This window comes from Temnothorax longispinosus, chromosome 8 (genome assembly GCF_030848805.1).
Source record: "Temnothorax longispinosus isolate EJ_2023e chromosome 8, Tlon_JGU_v1, whole genome shotgun sequence".
Taxonomy (NCBI): Eukaryota; Metazoa; Arthropoda; class Insecta; order Hymenoptera; family Formicidae; genus Temnothorax; species Temnothorax longispinosus.
In genome coordinates, this window is record NC_092365.1 from 47,950 (window position 1) to 68,251 (window position 20,302).

Below are 20,302 nucleotides of genomic sequence, written 5' to 3' on the forward strand. Positions count from 1 at the left end.
ATGTCACCCTAGCCCTATTGTTGTTCATCGAGTGTACAGAACAGACTTTACAGACACAGACTATAGACTATAGACACCTATAGTTAGTGCCGACACTGCCGACTGCCGAGCCGAGTGTCAAGTGGTGTCAAGAGAATAGAATGTGTCGAGTCAGTCGAGTCTGACAAGAACATTGTCTTCTGTCTTCGTTTATGTCGCGTTAAATTTTCCAGCGAGGCTAAAACAAGTTATTCGTCACGTGTAATTTGTTAATCCTGGCCGTGTCGAGCCCGTCCGAGTATTGGGAATCGGTGTTGGTGCCACATAACCTACATGACAGAAGAAGAAGTCTATTGTACGTTGTAATGCCATATGAAGAAAATATCGCGTTAAAATGAAAACCGCATTGATGGTGGCTGAAAAACCTTCTTTGGCAGCATCCCTGGCCAATATATTGAGTAATGGACGATGTAGTACCAGAAAAGGTGCGTTGATAACTTGACGTGCTCCCGGGCCTTCTCTCTTTCCCTCCTCTATAATAATAAATTTTTTCTTCGAATGTCTCTAGGACTGAACGGCTCTTGTTCCGTTCACGAATGGGTAGGTCAATTTAGATCCGAGACCGTAAATTTTAAAATGACCTCTGTATGTGGACACGTCATGACATTGGACTTTATTGGAAAATACAACAACTGGGACAAAGTAGATCCGGTAAGATTAAATTATGTTGCATTTTTTGTTTTTTATTATGTATAGAATAACTGAATTTTTTGTTTATCTATATCTCAGGCTGAATTGTTCTCCTGTTCAACTGAGAAAAAGGAAGCGGTACCAAAACTGAAAATACCATACTTTTTGGCCAAAGAAGGAGCGCCGTGTGATTATTTAGTATTATGGCTGGATTGCGACAAGGAAGGTGAAAATATTTGCTTTGAAGTTATAAATGCAGTGCAGCAAGGAATGCACAGAAAATTACACATAAATGTGAGTTGCTTGTACACTAACATACTTGTAGATATTGAAGCTATTGATTCTTTTTGTTTTTCTATGATGGCGTGCTGCGTATGATTTAAATATGTTTTTATTAAACAGCTTTCTCTTTCCGATAGGATATATGGCGAGCACGATTCTCTGCCATTACGGAGAAAGATATAAAATCTGCTTTGGCTAATCTGATAAAGCCCAATGAAAATGAAGCCAAAAGCGTTGATGCACGTCAGGAGTTAGATTTACGAATAGGCTGTGCATTTACCAGATATCAAACTAAATTTTTTCAAGTATGGCACTACTGTCTTTGCATTGTATTCGCGTTATGAAATTTAACTATCAGGATATGAATAAGTTATTATACTTTCAGGGTAAATATGGAGATTTAGATGTATCTCTTATTTCTTATGGTCCGTGCCAAACGCCAACGTTAGGTTTCTGTGTACAGAGACACGACGAAATTCAAACCTTTAAGCCAGATCCATATTGGGTATTGCAAGTATGTATCTATATACGTGTGTTTTATCTCGAAATGCTTATATATTATATAACATTTTGATTTGAGATTCTCCATTCTTCTTTTTTATTTGTGATTGTCTATAACGATAATGTTTTTTTTTTTTATTATTATTATTTTTAGGTAACCGTCAAGTCTTCCGATGGTCAAGATATTGTATTAAGTTGGACGCGTGTACGTTCTTTTGACAAAGAAGTTGCAACCATGTTTTTAAGCCACGTTAAAGAACACGATCAAGCAACGTGAGTTGTGTTTTGCATATTTAAGAATCTTAGCACGTTGAAAAGATTACAGCATTTAAATTAAATTTTTGTATAGCGTAGTGAGTGTGCAAAGCACAGAAAAATCCAAATCGCGACCTATAGCATTAAATACAGTAGAATTGATGCGAGTTGCAAGTTCTGGATTGGGAATGGGTCCACAACATGCTATGCAAATTGCGGAAAGACTCTATACTCAAGGATACATAAGTTATCCTCGAACGGAGACAACATCGTATTCTGAAAATGTTGATCTGCTGTAAGATTATTTCAGATAAACAGTTACACATGTATGATGCTCGCGTCATGCGGCACTTGATATTTATGGTTCAATCATTTTACTTTATTCAAGTTCAACGCTGAAGCAACAGCAGACGAGCCCAGACTGGGGCGAGGAAGTTCGCAAAATAATAGCGGCTGGAATCAATAGGCCAAAGAAAGGCCATGATGCAGGTGATCATCCGCCTATAACACCCATGAAACATGCAACCAGAAATGAACTCGATGGTGATTCGTGGAGATTGTACGATTATATAACGCGACATTTTATCGCTACGGTATGTTTAATATTGAGATATTTGTAAAACTTTAAAGCAAATCTTTACTTGTATTATATATTTTCCCTTTCTATTTTGAATCGTAGCTGGCGCGGGATTGTAAGTACTTGAGTACTACGGTAAAGTTCGAGATAGGCATGGAAATATTTACAGCTACTGGTCACAGCCTGTTAAGTCCTGGCTACACAAGTATTCTTACTTGGCAAGCACTTGGCGGTAGTGATACCCTGCCGAAATTTACATCCGACGAGAAAGTAAATATACAAGAGGTAAAAGATATTACGTTGTATTTATTTACTATCTCGATTTCTTTGGCCAACGACCGCGATGTACAGAATGTCTTGCTTCCTTATTACAGGCAAAATTAGTCGAATGTTACACACAGCCACCGGATTATTTAACAGAGGCAGAATTAATATCTCTTATGGAAAAACACGGCATTGGGACAGACGCTTCGATCCCTGTGCACATAAATAATATCTGCATTAGAAATTACGTTACTGTCGCAGCGGGCAGAAAATTAATACCTACTTCTCTTGGTATCGTTTTGGTCCATGGATACCAGAAGGTATCTTTGGTTTTGATTGGTCAACATATAATAATATACAATGTCTTTTATAAAATACTAAATATGTATCCCCTTTTTTTTTTTATTAGATAGATCCTGAATTAGTTTTACCCACAATGAGATCTGCAGTGGAAGAACAATTAAACCTAATAGCATTAGGTCGAGCTGATTTTCATGCAGTATTACAACATACCGTAGAAATTTTCAAACAAAAATTCCATTATTTTGTACAAAGTATAGAAGCTATGGATCAGTTGTTCGAAGTTTCGTTTTCGCCGCTATCGGCATCGGGCAAAGCACACTCTAGGTATACGAATAGTCGAATAGTCTTATACTGGCAATGCATACTGATTGTGTTGATCTTTTGCTAACTTTTTATATTTTATTATACATATGCATATATAACTTTTATATAGTGAACGCTCTACATATTTATTCGCTCTTTTTTCGATTTCTCATCATTTATATGTATATGTGTTACAGATGTGGCAAATGTCGTCGATATATGAAATACATACAAACAAAGCCATCTAGAATGCATTGCGCGCATTGTAACGAAACTTATAATTTACCACAAAATGGAAACATACGAATATACAAAGAATTAAAGTGTCCATTGGACGACTTTGAATTACTTTCGTGGTCGACTGGTACACGAGGAAAAAGTTATACATTTTGTCCATATTGTTATAATAATCCACCGTTCAGGTATGTCACGAATATGGTACGTGGATTATAATATATGTCTATCGAAGAGAGAGAGAACTCTAAATATTCTTTTTCAAATTTAGGGATATGAAAAAAGGAATGAGTGGTTGCACGTCATGCACGCATCCGACATGCCCGCACGGCATGAATTCAAATGGCTTATCCAGCTGTTTGGAATGCGATCTAGGTATTCTTGTACTGGATCCTTCGGCCGCACCCAAGTGGAAATTGGGATGTAATCGTTGCGACGTTATTATCCATCTATTTGAGAACGCGCATAAAGTGACAGTCGATACAGATACGTGTGCGTGTGGCGCACAATTAGTGACCGTCGAATACAAACAGGTAAGCAGAGACACGGTGCGCCGTGGCCGCGTTCATTCACATCTCGTTTGATTTCAGGATAAAAGTAAACTCCCCAACGAAGCGACCGAAATGTCCGGCTGTGTGTTTTGTACTCCAGCTTTCGCGGCGTTAGTGGAAAAACATCGTGCGGTAGCTTCGAAACCAGTCGTCACGCGTGGTCGAGGTCATGCCAAGAGTCGTAACCGAGGCAAACCTAAACCGCCAAAGGACAAAATGGCACAACTGGCAGCATATTTCGTATAATAAATAATTTAGGCGTGCCGTGCATACTGTATAAAGCCATATACACGTTATACAGCCATATACAGTCGTTCTTTTTATATATCCTTTCTAATATAAATAACGTCTCTATCGTCCTTGATCATTAACAGCATTAATAGCATTATGTGGCGCATAAAAGCGATAGCGGTAAAGATGATAACGCGTAACCATTGTCAGCGTTTCCATTAAATAATGAACTGTATACTTGTATCACGTACACCGTACACGCATCACGTTTTGTAGAACCGTGCGTTTTATTAAACAAACTTGACAAGTTCTGACGAAACGTCTTATCCTACGTCACGAATGGAATACGTAAAAATTCTCGGTACGATATTTCGCACGCAAGATTTATTTTTAAATAGTGACACGCATGAGAGTAGAGAACGGTTTGACTCTCGATAGTCTCGATCCTCTGATTCTGCACGCCGAGATCTATCAAAAAGTGAAAAAGTGATAAATATAACACACAGTCGTGATGCTTGTTAAAAGAAGAGGTTAGGCGTTGGTGCACGTGCACGATGGGCGTGTGCAGGGCGCAGGCGTGTCGTCCACAGGTCCACACTTGACACGATCACGTTTCCAGTTCCTGAATATTGTTTACATTCTCTCCGTTATGGGTTTGTGTAATATCGAATGTGTAGAAAGAATAGCGCGATATCTCGATGTTTCTCCAGGAAAGCTGGAAGTTTCTGATAAAAACGTAAGCTCGTACGTTGGCGTCACGCGTCAATGGAGATGACGCGTGTGCATGTGTAAAATATATAAGTTAACTGCAAATGTTGAACGACGAGAGAATATTCCCTCGGCCCTCGCTAAATGTTACCGACGCAACATTCGACGACGATGGAACATAATAGACACGTGTGATTATAACGTAACGTCGCCATATATCGCAAATGATTGTTTCAGGTAGTATTCAGTCCAGAATATGAAAAGACGTTGCCACCCACTCAAGGCTTCAGCACTATTGTGCAAGCGCTTGTAAGGAGTTCAAAATGCTCCGATATACTTGGCTGTGTTGACACGGAGAAAGAAGCACAAGCCGTGATACATCAGTGGTTAGAGTATATTGTAATCTGTGTCAATCATGCGGCGGTTCCTGTCAATGCCAAAAGAATATTAAATGTAAGTATATTCCCTATAGAAAAATGGAAAACATAATATCGATGACACAATGTCTTTTGATTATTAGGAATTGAATGCGGTATTAAAAGATGTACCATATATAACTGGTACAAAGAAGACTGTCGCGGACATTGCATTGTATTACGTTCTACATTCTATAATGGTAATAGCACTACCACTAATAGCCCCAATAGGGCATTCTCATTCACGTCTCATATTTCCCTGTCCTTGTTTTGTTTTGTTACAGAAAGACGTAAACTATCAGCAGAAGGCACAATATATTCACGTGTCGCGATGGTTCGACAATATCCAACAAGAAGAGAAGTTGAGACGAGAACTGGATTTAATATCTTTTAATTTATTACATCTATTTCTGTAATCGAGATGTAATGTTTTGAATATATTTTTTAGTATCTGCGAGATATAGCGATTAACGTGATTTACGTATTACTTAATCTAGTAGTTATCGTTATTAAAATTATGTATACATCACGTATTGGTACCCCGCGATTTAGCAAACGATGCTTAACTTTTCTTTTTGTTTATATATGTATAAATTCTCCTAAAAATGGTCTTACCGGCAATCAATAACGTACTGTCGGTATCGATGACCATTAGTGTCTTGCAACTTGCAACGATACCGGATAGATGGCGCCCGTATGCAGATATTTTTTCGCTGTAAACTGTAACTAGTAACTGTTGGTAACTGTGCGTCTGCTGTGTCGTCTGTGACAGCTTGTGAAGAGTGGTATGGCTGATGGTGGCTGATGGCTGGGCAGTGGGCAGTGGGCAGTGGGCAGGCTGGGTATGGCTATATCGTTTCCAACTCCAACGAGTCCAACGCGTGCTTGACACGCGGCATGCGGCATGCGACATGGCCTTTCTCAATGAATTTTACTACACGTATACGTGGCCGTACAAGTGTTTCACGTAGTAGAGGAGACAACGATGATATTGACTGATGTTGACAGACTTCAGGCAGCTCAAGGCTCAAGCCCAGGCTCTCACTCCCACGCTAATGTCGCGATTGTTTGGTGACTGGTTTAGTGAGTAGGAAGTAGTGACTAGTGAGTACCGTCGGCGCGGCGCGGCGCGGCGTCGCGTATAGATTGCGACGTGCGAGAGATGCACGGTGCACGGTGCACGGTGACATGACAGTCACCCATGAGAGATGTCAAGTGTTCACGATTATTGTGCCTGATAACGCGTGCGCGAGCACACGGCACAATGTTCTTGGCTTTGTCGCATAGCGGAGGATCGTAACTGTAACTGCCTGCAGTCGTTCGCCTTCGGCCCATTTTGGCCTACGTTTAGCCTAATACAGCGAAAGCTGTCTTCTTGATCCTCACAACGGTATCCTCAGGATCCTCACATAGACGACTAATAGCCGCACGTAGCGAGATGGCGGACGATTCGAGCGTACGCGTTGCCGTGCGGTAAGTAAATAATACATTTATATAAAACTGAAATCGCTCTCGGGCTCTCGGACTCTCGGCCGCGACACTCGAGACAGTTGAGACACGCCGGTGTCGGCCCGGTCGTGAGGGCTGATCCGCTGATGAAAGACGCTTGAGCGCCGAATGAGTGGATACTGGATCGTCTGGATCGTCTGGATCACTGGATCAGACGACAGTCTGCGACCCCGCGCGCATTCGAACACGCGCATTTCTCTAAACAGTTTCTCTAAATTCACGAGACAATGCGGAATCGGAATGTTGGAAATAATAAAAAGACACGTTGCCGTTGCAAATTCTCACGCTGATAGATACAAGATATGCTGCCCTTTATAACTTGTCACGCTATGCCTTCGATCTCCAATGTGTGCTTACTCCTTACGTCTTATGTCAAAACAAGGTTGACGTAAGACGTAAGGAATACCGCCGTGCCGGTGGAGAGTATAGGTATAATAATAAAAGGTGCGTACGCGAATATTGAATTTGAGTTTCCTCGTTCATTACGAGGGCGGAGGGTCATGGAACGCGCGCGAGATAAGAAAAAAGAGATTCGACTTTTTTCGCGTACGTTTTACATTACGCCAGAAGAAACTTGACTCGCGAGTCTCGAGCCTCGAGCCTCGAGCATGTCCTTTTATGACACAAGCGCGTAGGCCGTAGGCTTACGTACCGTTCGCTTAAGATACGCTGATACGCACGCCGCCGGTGCGGTGTTGCGTCCACCTCCGAGAGTTCCGAGAGTTGGAGATGCGAGCAACCTTCATCAACATCATCGACGATATTGAGTCGTCGACTTTCAAACAGGATTTCAAATATGATATATGTCATTAACTCATTACGATATGTCATTTATTCAAAAGCGCTTGTTCCTTATCGTTTTTTAATCGTTTTTTAACGCGTGTGGTTGTCTGTTGCAGAATAAGGCCTCAAGTAGCTCGCGAAGTAATCGACATGTGCAGGATTTGTACTCAGGTACCTCAAGGGGAGCCGCAAGTTTTTCTCGGACCTGACAAGGCCTTTACGTACGACTACGTGTTCGATACTCCGGTGAATCAAAGCGCGATTTACGAAACATGCGTGAGCCGTCTCGTGGAAGGCGCGCTGGACGGCTACAACGCGACGGTTCTTGCCTACGGGCAAACCGGCTCCGGTAAAACTTACACTATGGGCACCGGTTTTGACGTAGAGGTCGACGAGACTATCGTCGGGATCATACCTAGAGCTATTAGACATCTTTTCGATGGAATAGCGGATAAACAGCAGCGCGCGAGGGAACGGGTGCAAATGCCTCCGGAGTTTAAGGTCCGTTTAGCAACTTTAGAATACCTACTCTCTTTAATTTAGATGACACACAAGCTTTCTCAATGACGATGCGTTCCTTGTCACCAGGTTACAGCACAATTCTTGGAATTATATAATGAAGATTTGAAAGATTTGTTGGAGCCAGGAGGACCGAGGGGTGGTGCGCGTATTCACGAGGATACAATGGGTAACATACATCTGGCTGGCGTAGAGCCGCGCGTCGTCACCAGCCCCGAACAAGCCTTAGAGTATCTTCGCGTGGGCGCGTTATCGCGCACGACCGGATCTACGCAAATGAACACGCAGTCCTCCAGATCGCACGCGATATTTACGTTGTACGTCAAACAGCAAAGATGCATCAAAGTCGAAGATCCTGACGCGGATGTCGACACGAGTGGTGTCGACGTAGCGAATGAATTTGAAACGTTAACCGCCAAGTTTCACTTTGTCGATTTGGCCGGTTCCGAGAGATTAAAGAGAACGGGCGCTACCGGTGACAGAGCGAAGGAAGGCATTTCTATAAATTGTGGATTGGTAAGGGTAGATTTTTTCGAGGAACGCACTTAAATAAGAATGCGTGTGTCTATATCGTGACCCTGTATCTTTTTCCATAGTTGGCCCTGGGTAACGTCATTTCTGCTCTCGGTGATAAAACAAAGAAAGCCTTGCACATACCGTACAGAGACTCAAAGTTAACCAGATTACTTCAAGATTCTCTCGGAGGTAAAACGTCTCTATATCGTATATATAAGTATAGTTTAACAAAGAGCAAAGTGCTTCCGAGTATGTACGAGGCGTTAAGATTTTATCATATTCTATTTTACAATATTCCATCACGTACATGTACATTGCAGGAAATAGTCAAACGGTTATGATAGCGTGTGTATCGCCGAGCGACAGAGATTTTATGGAAACTCTGAGTACGTTAAAATACGCGAATCGAGCGAGAAATATAAAGAATAAAGTTACCATTAACCAGGACAAGAGCTCGAGAACGATCGCTTCGCTACGACGAGAGATTCAACAGCTTCACGTGGAATTGATGGAATATAGGCAAGGTATGTTCGAAACTTGTCCCAGTTACCTATCCCATCTTAAGCTTCCTGTCTCTTACGTGTAACATTATACATACATCTGTCTTTCTTTTCTTTAGGCAAGAGAATCGTCGGTGAAGACGGAGTTAACGACGCCTGGCATGAAAATCAAATGCTGAGTAGCGACGTACAGAGTCTTCGCACTAGAGTGAAAGCACTTTCGGAGACGGTTGAGGCATTAACCGCCAAGAATGCTCTGTTGTTGGCGGAAAAAGCAGCGGGTCAATGGCTAGCGGCATCGAGCAAAGGTGATGACCAAGTGACTAGCTTGATACAGGGCTACGTTCAAGAAATAGAAGAGTTGAGAGCTCGTCTATTGGAAGCGGAAGCTATGTATCAGCACTTAAAAAAAAGGCAAATGCAGGTATATCTCAGTTACCATGATGTAACAGATGTAACAGATTTACCGACCCCGATATATTGATGAACGTTTCATTAGGTTAACGCGGCGAATCCATACGGGGATAGTTCATTTCATTCCGATTCTGCGTCCGTGTTGATCGACGCTAAAAGAGACGTCGAAAAAGAGATAGAAACGTTAAGAGCCTTGAAAGAACAACACAGTCACGGTGGTACGACTACCAGGTCAATGGACGAGGGAGAAATAGATGATGCGGAGAATGCACAGGATTCTGTAAGCGAGGATGATTCCGACGACGATTCCGATCGTAAAGGCACGTTTAAACGCATGTGTCCTATTCTTTGTCACGTATATATTTTTAGTTATGTCTTTTATAGTTATGTTTGCACACGTAACACACTTGGTAACAGAAACACTACAGCCTAATGGCCTAATCATATCATGTCATTTTCATTTTTGCAGAAGAAGACGAAGAAGAGGCAGCTATGGGTCGTGAATTAGAAGCGCTAACTTCCGATATCGATGTTAAGCAGCGCTTGATACAAGAGCTTGAGCTCTCTCAAAGACGTTTACAAACTATGAAGCAGCACTATGAGGATAAATTGTCTCAATTGCAAGCTCGTATTAGAGACACTCAAGAAGAAAGGGACAAAGTGTTGTTGTCTTTGCAGCAACAACCTACACCGCCTACCGAAAAAGTGAAAAACGTACGCGACGAGTACGAGAAGAAGCTCGCTAACATGCAAAAAGAGATGCGTCTTCTACAATCTGCTAAAAAAGAACATGCAAGGTTATTGAAGAACCAGTCTCAGAATGAAAGTAGGTTGAGAGGCCTGAGAAACGAGCTTTCGGAAATGAAGAGGGCAAAGGTAAAACTTTTAAATAAAATGCGGGAAGAAGCCCAACGGCATAAAGAAAACGAACTGAGACGCAATAGAGAAATAGCACAGTTACGTAAGGAAAGTCGTAGGCATGCAAACGTGATCAGAACGCTAGAAGCTGACAAGAGAATGAAGGAAGTCGTTCTTAGGCGTAAACAAGAGGAAGTAACGGCACTACGAAAAAGGGATAAAGGATTGAGTCAAAAAGCTGCCGGTCGTGCACCAGTCAAGCCACTTAATCCTAAAGCACTGAAGCAAAGGTGGCAGACGTTCGAGAGAACGATCGCTAAACAAGCATTAGCGAAACAAGCTGCCGCGGAAACGGAGAGAGAGATGGAAAGACTACTTCAAGAAAGAGAAGAGTTGGGAAGAGATTTGGAGAAGCTTCAAAAACAGAGGAGTCTAATTACAAGCGCGAGAGGTGATACCGTCGATATCGATGAAGAAATCGATAATGTGGAAAGTAAAATCAGTTATCTACAGGTAATACATTAACAGTTTAATGCGATTTAACGATCGTCCTTATTTCTCTATGTTACTATAATGTACAAAATTCTACAGGATAGTATTGCGGAATGTCAGCGGGACATGGTCGAGATGGGCGACGGTGAAGCGGAGAATGAACCCGGTGTCGAAACGCTCATCTCTACAATTCGAACAGTAGACGAAGCACAGTACTTACTTCAACGAATGCTCGCATTTACCGTGGAGCAAAGCTGCATAGCTGCGCAAAAGCAGCTCGAGGTGCGAGATATGGAATCACGACTCAATCAAGTTGCGCAAGAAAGCGATGTACAACATCAATTGTTGGAGCACGTTTTACGCGATAGAGATCTTTTATCTCTCACAAACACGCAGAACAATGTATTAGCTTATAGCCCAGCCAGTTCAAGAAGCTCCTCTCCTGATAAGTAAGTCAAGCGACAGTATATATCGCTCTTTCGATATAATTTTCCATTTTACTTCAAGTCTCTCGACGTGGCAGCATTTTTTCAAGAATGTAATTTAAATGTTGATTTCAACAATATTTTAAACTACCTTTTTCTTTTTATGTACGGATTATTTTTCGCGACATTTATTCTCTACATTAATATTGTATGCATTTCATTTTTATTCATATCTCGTTTGATAGTGAAAGTTACGGTCAAATTATACTTGGCGAAGAAAGACAGCGTAATAGTAAAGTTAGAAGAAGAACAACGCAACCACAAGAACTTCTCTATGGTATACACGCTAATCCTGAAAATGTCAAGGCAGACGATCAGAATCAAAATCATAATCATCCTCTTACTAGGGTCCCCAGTGCACCAGGTAGTCTAAAGTAAGTATACGACTTTTGGACTTGTACGTGCAAATCTCATCAGTTTGCGAAAGTGATACATTCGGGAAATTTACTACATATAGTACGTCTATATATGAATGTACACGTCTGCAATATATTTATGTTTGTATGTTTGTTTCAATTTCCGCGTACAGAGGACTGGTATTAACGAGAAATCAGTACGGTAGTACTGGTGGATCGCCAACTTTGAGTCGTCGCGACAGTACATCGCCCAGAGCTCTGCGACGGCCGATTCATCCTGGTGGAGGCTCCATGTGAGTGATTATCCTGCAGCACATTCTTGTTCTTGTATTCCTTATATATTTCTTTCTTGACGTCCTATTCCATGCACTATCTAGATGACTTTTATTTTCTCGGGGTAATCTTTATTTTATTGATTTTGTTGGAGACAAGAATCAAGTGCAAGTATTTCGTGCCTAAGAATATAATAATTAATAATAATTTTTGAATGCGCGCACATTAAAATAACCGTAAGCGTGAAAAAATATTACAAGAAGTATTCTCGTTTTTTTATTACTCTCCATAGATATATATAATGTCTCTGAACTTGTCAGGCATTACGATAAACATTTCCAAGAGTTACACATTGTGAAATAAAATATAACCTTATATGTGTGGATAGTATATATATATCTATATATATGAAACTATCCATACTATACATACATCAATATATGTACGCACATGCATATAATATGGAGTATACGTTTTCTCTAATAATAAAACCTAACGGAAAAAAAAAAATAAATCTAGGTTTATACATTTACAAATAAGTAAGACATGTACATTAATCGATTTTACAGTAATATATAATGTATATATTACTGCAATGAATCTGACACGATATATCATTTCTATATATATTTAACTCTTAAATTACATTAACATGTTATTAATAATTGCAATAAGAAAAGACATGTTTATACGGAATTTAGACTAGTTTATACGGAACATGTATCTTCAATATGTATAGACATAAGAATATTATATGTTTTGTAATATAGGATAAAGAATAAAAGACAAAATTTTAAACAACACGCGGAAATACGATAGCTATCGAAAGACCTCCTTTTGGCTGTTCCTTACTTACATATTTCTAAGTACGAAATTTGCATTTGATGATGGCTGAAATGATGAATACGTGTGCTTACGTGTGCACTATATTCCTATACACTGGATTAATATAATATTTCATTATCTCTTTCCTGTGCACGCATGTTTAATATAATTTTCAAGTCGGCATGATTATTAGCCAAGTGCCGGCTAAACTAACACGCTAACATAACACACCTATTAGGGAGCAGGTAGCGCACACGGATATATCTTCACCTCCTGGATCACCGACTGCGTACAGACGTTTCAATAGCCGCGAGGAAAACGTATTCTCCAGATTAACTGCGAACAGGCAGCTAGTCGCGTCTGAGCCACAACCAATGAAAGGAATTATCTCGCAGTATCAGGGCAAGGTAAGCACACAAACTGGTAATGAGCCTCCTGCCTCTCTTTCGGACCCAAGTATTAGATATCATTCTTCTATTAGGTGCAACCACGGGCCATTTTGCAATGTTCTCATGTTGCGGAAGGACATAGCAAAGCTGTCCTTACTATATGCGTGACGTCAGATTTACTTTTCAGCGGCTCGAAAGGTATAATACATATGAATACCGTGAATGCGCAGATCGAATGGTATCGAGAAATATATATTTGATCAAGCATAACGTGACCGCAATAACAAACGAGTTACTTTGTGAATTTTTAGATCGCACCGTGAAAGTATGGGACTTGGAGACGGGAATTGAAAGTTTGACTTTAGGTGGACATCCCAATAACGTCGTTGCCGTAAAGTATTCCGCTGTTCATCAGCTTCTATTTAGCGTATCCGCGGCATACGTTAAAGTTTGGGATTTAAGAACGGGCAACAACTGCATAAAAACGTTGCTTTCTTCGGGTCAAGCTCAAAGCGGCCCTATCGCATTATCGACTCCGTCTAGGATACTTCAGGTCCCCATGGGCGAAACAACGATTAACGATTTAGCGCTCAGTTTGGACGAACAGGAACTATATACTGCAGCTAGCGATAAAGTTAGGATATGGGATCTTCGTAAATTGACGTACACCGCTAGATTGAGCACACCACACACAGCGGCCGTTATGTGCTTGGCCGTTGCTGAGGATGGTAGAGTAATAGCGGGTAGCAAGGATCATTTGATATCTCTCGCCGAGCCTAATATATCCGGACCGTCCGTTAGTTTAGCGCCACCACATTATGACGGAGTTCAATGCTTAGCAACAATCGGTTCTACATTATTTTCCGGTGCGTCATGTCGTTTTTTCGTCTGTGTATTACTGCGCGATCAAGTTCAAATCATTTATTATTAATTAATCATCTTCAGGCTCTAGAGATATGTGCATTAAACGATGGGATCTAAGCAAAATGGAATTGGTTCAATCCCTAAACAACGCTCACAAAGATTGGATTTTGGGATTGTGTACGATAAATAACGGTTCCATAATGATTTCGGGATGTCGCGGTGGTATATTGAAAGCATGGTCAGTTCCTAAAGATCATTTAGGAGAATGTACGCCTATCGGAGAAGTGCGAGCGCACGCTTCTGCTATCAATGCTATCGTGACCAATCAGCAGCATATATTTACAGCGAGCAAGTAAGACAATCCAAATGTTTTAATGCTTTTATATATCCAGCTCTGTGTGTCGAAAAGTACAATATTCGATAATACAATAACTCTCTAACGGTCCGTAAAATGACTGTTAGCGTATCAGATATGCATACGTCGCGTCGGTTCAGCAATCCGCGACGTGATATCCCGAGTAAAATAACGTCTCGGATGTTGATTTCAGCTCTGGGGAGGTGAAGCTGTGGCGTATACCCGATTCCTCATTATCCATGTCCATCTCCACAGTTTCCCTTTAACCTTATTTGCTTTTTGCTTGTGCGTCACTGTGTGTCCGTTTATCTTATATTTTTCTGATAATGTGCATGCCGTTACCTGTATTTCAATATTCAAAAGATTTTACACATAATGCGGCGGTAAAGCTACATTATTTGTTATGCCTTCATCGAATGTTTTACCATACATTTTATACGCAACGCTATACCATACAATACAATAACTAAAATACTAAAAGCTTAAAGTCGAATAAAGATGTGCGATTACATTTTGTAAACTTGGTGTCTATATTTACGTTCGCATTATTTCTGCAAATTTTGTTGGCATAATTTAATCGCCGCTACAAAATTCATAGCCATTTTCAAAATTGAACGTCATGTTTGAGAGGATTAAATTTATAAGTACGCGAGATCCACGAGCATCTTCTTGCTATATACGAAATAAAATATGTAGATAATAATAATCATTCTTTTGCTTGTATAATAAATCCCAAAGATAAATAATTCAATAAAATCAGTTTTTTGACACGTGTAATAAGTCTATCAGTCTAGGGTGTATGGATGTTTAATTCGTTATTATTTGCTTCTATGTTGTTTACTCCACTTTGGTGCTTTGCATGGTCATCGTGTCGATACGAAGCGATGGAACTGTGAAATTGTGGAACTATAAACGAGACGCAAGGACCTTCCACAGGAGCAACTCACTCAAAAGCTAACACATGTGTGTCGTATACTACGTATTATATTTAATTTGCAATTATACAGTTTTAGTTTAATTTAAATGATAATGCACTTGATCCTTTCTTTTATACATTGCTATTGCATTGATTTTTTAATCGATTGTTGAAAATATTCTTCCTAAACGGTTTTTTTTATGTTTTGACTCTCGCGTAATTTTAATAAATATTAGGACGTGTGATAATAAAAAAAAACCTGCAGGACAATACGTATGTTTGTCGTTTAACTAACAAGATGACGAATTATAATGTTAACGTCTGTTTGGAATAGGAATAATGTGCATTATCATAAGATGCCTAAATGCAGGGCTTGGATAAAATATTGTCTGATAGGAAAAAAAAATTATATGTTATCTGATATTTATTTTGTTATGAACATAAAGATATGATCGTACGTATAATAATTATAATATTTATTCTTAGTACAAATAATAATTGTTGGTTAATACTGTACAGTCTGAGGTCTCTGTAGGTTCCAAATACTGGATATTGTCAGGGTTGGTTATTAGTCAATTTTCTTCTGAAAATTTTAAAACAGTATTATGCCTTAATTATATTCATACGTGTCATGGAAAATAAATCGATTGTATAAAGAAAAAAAAAGGAGGAAAAAGGAATAGTACACGATAATTTTGCAGCATTTTTGTATGGATTTTTATATATATGTATGTATACCTCTTTTTCTTTTTGTGTGCGGTAAGTGATTCTTGACCACTGTCATCCTCGCTATCTTCAGATTGACTACTGCTGGTACTGCTCGAAGAGCTACTCGAAGAACCGCTCGATGAATCACTGGCAACACCGGTATCTTCTTTCACGTCTATAGTTTCTGCTAAGGTTGCCAGTTCGGGTTCTTTATCGTTGAGTACTTTTAACCATTTTCGCGATAATTTTGGTCTTCCTCGTACCTGTTTGCGATCAAATTACTGTTAGTTTTCATAGGGCTTGTGCATTATATGCATATACGTCAAGTATCCTTGCTAAATAATCTTACGTTGATATTTCGTAACACGTATAACAAAAAATCATTATAATAACAAACGTATTTATATTTCGCATCGAGTTCTTACCGTTTTATGCCAAACTACCGGAAAGTTGGTACGCGAACAGAAATTCTGCGTGACCGCTATAGTTTCGTCCAGATTTAATACGATGTGCCACCATCCGCCGGGAATGAAGACGGTTTCACCAGGCGTCTGCAGAATCTCTATTGGGCGACAATCTTTTGGCCAAGTAGGTAGTTTTGTGCGTGGATAGACAATGGAAAACCACGTAATAGCTTCGTCTCTCTGTTTCCCACCTTCGGCTGCGGTTACTTTCAGAAGTTCGCGAGGAGTATGCGTAGGAAACAGACACCAGCGTTTATGGCCGGAAATTAACGCGTTCCACGCACTGGTACCCAATGGGTCTATATGTATCCCTGTACCTGTTGCAATTTTTTTTTTTTTAGTAGAATGTATCTTTTTATGCTTCATTAACTGCTGATTAAAACACACGAGACAACGTCGTATTGACGTATGGCATATAAGCGCCAAGTCTTTAGAAGCTCGTACAGTTTAAAAACAGCACAAGTACATAAATATTTTAATATTTAAACTCTTTTGAAAACACGTTCATATAAAAAAAAATTTTGTTTCACACTTTCAATATATTTATATATTTAATAGCACCTACTCCTTTTTTGATTAGATAGAAAATTCAGTGACGCGCGCGCGCGCACATACACGCAAATCCACATACCCGTTTTAGTGTATTAACCTATTTACCAGATCTTGCAGGCCCCATAACAAACCAACGATACGGCGGTCTTCGATGTTCCCCGGCATGATGAAAAAGATCATCTCGAAAGTATTTAGGAATTACATAATCATCTAACAATTTTTTTCGTCTCGGATGTTCACCAAATGAGCTATCAAAAATGTATAAAGGAGAATCATCTTCATTATTAAACATGTATCGAACGTAGTACTTCATCTTCATTTTTACACTATATCCTTCATTGTCTTCTCCGCATTTAAACTTTTGATTCCGATATTTCTTTGCTAGCCTCTGAAATCGAAGAAGAAAGTCATCGGTAATCCTTATATCAAACTTATTTCTGCAAGTTGGGCAGTAAAGACACGACTAGACGTCTTTTCTTTCTCACGCGAATAGATAAATAAAATTTAGAGTTTGCTAATAGTCTCTTGAAATACGTAGGCGCCGTGAACCCGGCGAGAGTCATATGTCATATGGGACAGAGATGTGTTGAGAATCCATTTACGTGTACATCCTTACATATGTAATAAAAAAATGATGATACAAAAACCAACCTCTATAGTCCATTTGTGTTGGGCCCTCCAGCCATTTTGAACACCTCGTATTATCACAGGCTTATAAGGTTTCTCGTATTTTTCTACAAATTCTTCCGTAGTCACGTTGGACTCGTCGATTCGTTCGGCATTGTCTCGAACGTCCCAAAACTTTTGGAATCTCTTACTGTAGCCGTGCTGAATCCACGCTGCCTTATCCGCGAGCTCTAAACAGGACGCATTAGGAGTTTTCGGCACTGGACTTTTAATTCTCGGCTGTCATTTAAATTATTTTGTAAAAAATAAAACCGCACAGTTGCATAGTCGCAATGTTACATATGTATGTAATAGAATAAAATAAATGTGTTCCCACAAATGCCATGAATCGCAGATTCTCGTCGAGATGCGTACATTGGATGCCTAAAGGTGGACAAGTGGATTAAGATTATTCGGGAAAGCGACGTACATCATCGTCGACCGTCGTTCGAGGGGTTCAAGGTCTCAAGAGCAGGGAATGGTACTCGATAACTCTTTCTCGAAAAGTCAACTCTTCTTCGAAATACGCGTACGTACGGAGCCGGTAAGCACGGTAATTTTGCAATGATTTCATTACACGTCAAGCTTCAAGCTTGGGCGTTTAACCGTTTAATGGATAACGGATAACGGATAACGGATAACGCCACGCATACACGAACGGACACATGAAACGGAAAACGAAGAAAGGTTATATCGATGTATGTTGTCGACGACTTGTCAGTTGTCACTTTGCGGTAACTAACGGCAGGTGGGCAGGTAGGCAGGTAGGTAGGTAGGTAGGTAGGTTATAAATCGCCCAAGTTTCATCTTCTTTACCTGGTCGAGCCTTCTTTTTCACCTCCTTGATCCTCTTTCTCGCGCGATGATCCAGCTTCCACTCTTCCGTCATGACTGCGTTTGTATTGTCTATATTTATATTTATATTCTATCAGAGAGAATATATTTACAAATCACGCAATAGGTAACAATATTTGAAAACGTTGCAAAACGTTGGACGACTCACCACCACCACGACTCACCACTCCGGAGTCACGACCACTCACGTCACGACGTTGCAAAAACGTCGTTTAGTAATAATCGGCGATAGCGGATAGTGGACTGTGGATAGCAGATCAGGCGGATGATAATCTGGTACAATACGCGGGCTCATTGCCAGTCAGTGCTGCCAGATCGAGAGAAAAAACTTTACGCTTCTGCGCATTCAATCTACGTGACAGGTGACAGATGACAGGTGACAGTAGGTTTGTTCGTATTGCTTGAAATCCCTAAAGGCCCGGGCACATACTATACGATTTCATTGGTCGTGTTCAGCAGACCAAGCCGCTCAGTAGCAGTCGAACCTGATTGGTTCTTACTTTTAGAACCAACCAATCAACGCGGAGTGTTGATAAGACGAACTCAACAGTTGTATCTGCTGAACGCGGCCATTGGTCAAAATCTAGTAAGTCAGTTCACTTTTCGTATTTTCACCTCCTCGTTTCAAGAACCGTAATAGGCCCCCTGGACGCGATGAGCGACAGTGATATCCAATGAGAGCTCTGCATTTCTGAAAAATTCCAGTTCAGAAAAAGCAGAGCTCTCATTGGCTATCACTGTCGCTCATCGCGTCCAGTGGTCAACATCGAAGAGGCGAAGAGGGGAATGTCTGGACTCCGGACAACTCCGGAGCACTCCGAACTCTCCGAAGTCCGGGTCCGGAGTCCGGGTCCGGAGTCCGGCAGCCGGACCGGACCGGATGTAAGGGGTCGCTGCTCGCTGCGCCGAGCCGCGCCGCGCCGCGCGAGGGAGCACGGTAGATGGAAGAGGCATGACGCCATCTTCGCCATGTTTTGATGTCGTCATCCCCCCCCCCCCTCAACCCCGAGCGCTGTTCCATCGTACAGAGAGAGCACGGTAGCCCGTGTTTTTTAGCGTGTGCTTTTTCGTAGATTCACGTCGCACGCCGCACGCCGCGCGTTCTCGGCGGTCCGGGCGGTCCCCGGTGGTTCCCAGTGGTTCCCAGTGGTCCTCGGTGACACGGCCCGTCGCGCGTTCACCAGCGTCGTAGCCTCCCGCAGCCCGTCGATCTGCATGCACGCCGCGCGAGGCTGGATAACCCTCCTCCTCGTCCGCGTCCGCGTCCGCGTCCGCGTCCTCGTCCTCGTCCTCGTTCAAAGTTCACCGTGGGCGAACGGGGACGTTTTCTCTCGGACGTTTTCATGTCCGTGGAAGTAGCTGCGGTGCGGGGGGAATCCGCGAGCGTCGTCTACGCGGTGTTTTAGTGCGGGAGAAACCCAACGGGGCCCGGGGGAGAGAAGAGAGATCGATCGGATCGGAGCGGCCGTTCGCACGGACGAGAGCACTGTCACCGCCACCGCCACCGCCACCGCCACCGCCACTTACGTTAGCACTGCCTCGTCGCCGTCGTTGTCGCCGTCGCCGTCGCCGTCGCCGTCGCCGCTGCTCATTCCGACCCATCGACCACCTTCGCGACCTTCGCGACCTTCGCGACCGACGGCATTTCCCTCGGCGTTGCGCGTCGTTACATCACGTCACGCCACCCGAGAAGGTGGATCCGAGCGGAT

At 41.5% G+C, this 20,302-nt stretch overlaps 4 protein-coding genes and 1 long non-coding RNA gene across 8 annotated transcripts; 3 read left to right on the forward strand and 2 right to left on the reverse strand.

Moving 5' to 3' along the window:
- Positions 1-88: 88 nt before the first annotated feature.
- Top3beta (topoisomerase 3-beta) lies at positions 89-4,285 on the forward strand. Of its 2 annotated transcripts, XM_071785557.1 has the most exons (14): positions 91-464; positions 548-690; positions 769-963; positions 1,089-1,256; positions 1,337-1,465; positions 1,607-1,725; positions 1,802-2,002; positions 2,096-2,300; positions 2,387-2,569; positions 2,659-2,868; positions 2,958-3,175; positions 3,352-3,576; positions 3,660-3,921; positions 3,979-4,285. In XM_071785557.1, exons 1-14 carry the CDS (start codon positions 374-376, stop codon positions 4,183-4,185), a joined length of 2,556 nt encoding a protein of 851 aa, XP_071641658.1. In that variant the 5' UTR covers positions 91-373; the 3' UTR covers positions 4,186-4,285. The 2 variants fall into 2 exon arrangements, with proteins under 2 accessions (XP_071641659.1, XP_071641658.1); XM_071785558.1 differs by lacking the exon at positions 3,979-4,285 and having other exon boundaries at positions 89-464; positions 3,352-3,592; positions 3,660-3,922.
- LOC139817479 (uncharacterized) lies at positions 2,909-6,052 on the reverse strand. The gene is made up of 2 exons (XR_011733240.1): positions 5,910-6,052; positions 2,909-5,305 (listed from the first exon to the last, which is right to left on the reverse strand). It is a non-coding gene; the product is annotated as an uncharacterized lncRNA (long non-coding RNA).
- Positions 4,773-5,753, forward strand: Aimp3 (aaRS-interacting multifunctional protein 3). The gene is made up of 4 exons (XM_071785610.1): positions 4,773-4,906; positions 5,116-5,331; positions 5,399-5,494; positions 5,579-5,753. The coding sequence occupies exons 1-4, from the start codon at positions 4,820-4,822 to the stop codon at positions 5,708-5,710; spliced, it is 531 nt and encodes a 176-aa protein (XP_071641711.1). The 5' UTR covers positions 4,773-4,819; the 3' UTR covers positions 5,711-5,753.
- A 45-nt stretch (positions 6,053-6,097) lies between the features above and the next one.
- Klp31e (kinesin-like protein 31E) lies at positions 6,098-16,053 on the forward strand. 2 transcript variants are annotated; one of them, XM_071785553.1, is made up of 16 exons: positions 6,098-6,767; positions 7,703-8,087; positions 8,175-8,621; positions 8,702-8,810; positions 8,942-9,145; positions 9,241-9,545; positions 9,621-9,855; positions 10,005-10,906; positions 10,985-11,334; positions 11,556-11,744; positions 11,900-12,019; positions 13,063-13,231; positions 13,306-13,411; positions 13,525-14,079; positions 14,159-14,429; positions 14,626-16,053. In XM_071785553.1, the coding sequence occupies exons 1-16, from the start codon at positions 6,733-6,735 to the stop codon at positions 14,696-14,698; spliced, it is 4,455 nt and encodes a 1,484-aa protein (XP_071641654.1). In that variant the 5' UTR covers positions 6,098-6,732; the 3' UTR covers positions 14,699-16,053. The 2 variants fall into 2 exon arrangements, with proteins under 2 accessions (XP_071641654.1, XP_071641653.1); XM_071785552.1 differs by having other exon boundaries at positions 15,315-16,053.
- On the reverse strand, positions 15,755-20,257 carry Psr (bifunctional arginine demethylase and lysyl-hydroxylase PSR). Of its 2 annotated transcripts, none has more exons than XM_071785594.1 (7): positions 20,121-20,257; positions 18,555-18,900; positions 17,724-17,929; positions 17,178-17,460; positions 16,482-16,837; positions 16,087-16,319; positions 15,755-15,931 (listed from the first exon to the last, which is right to left on the reverse strand). In XM_071785594.1, exons 2-7 carry the CDS (start codon positions 18,625-18,627, stop codon positions 15,904-15,906), a joined length of 1,179 nt encoding a protein of 392 aa, XP_071641695.1. In that variant the 5' UTR covers positions 18,628-18,900; positions 20,121-20,257; the 3' UTR covers positions 15,755-15,903. The 2 variants fall into 2 exon arrangements, with proteins under 2 accessions (XP_071641695.1, XP_071641697.1); XM_071785596.1 differs by lacking the exon at positions 20,121-20,257 and having other exon boundaries at positions 18,555-18,663; positions 18,742-19,068.
- Positions 20,258-20,302: the final 45 nt, after the last annotated feature.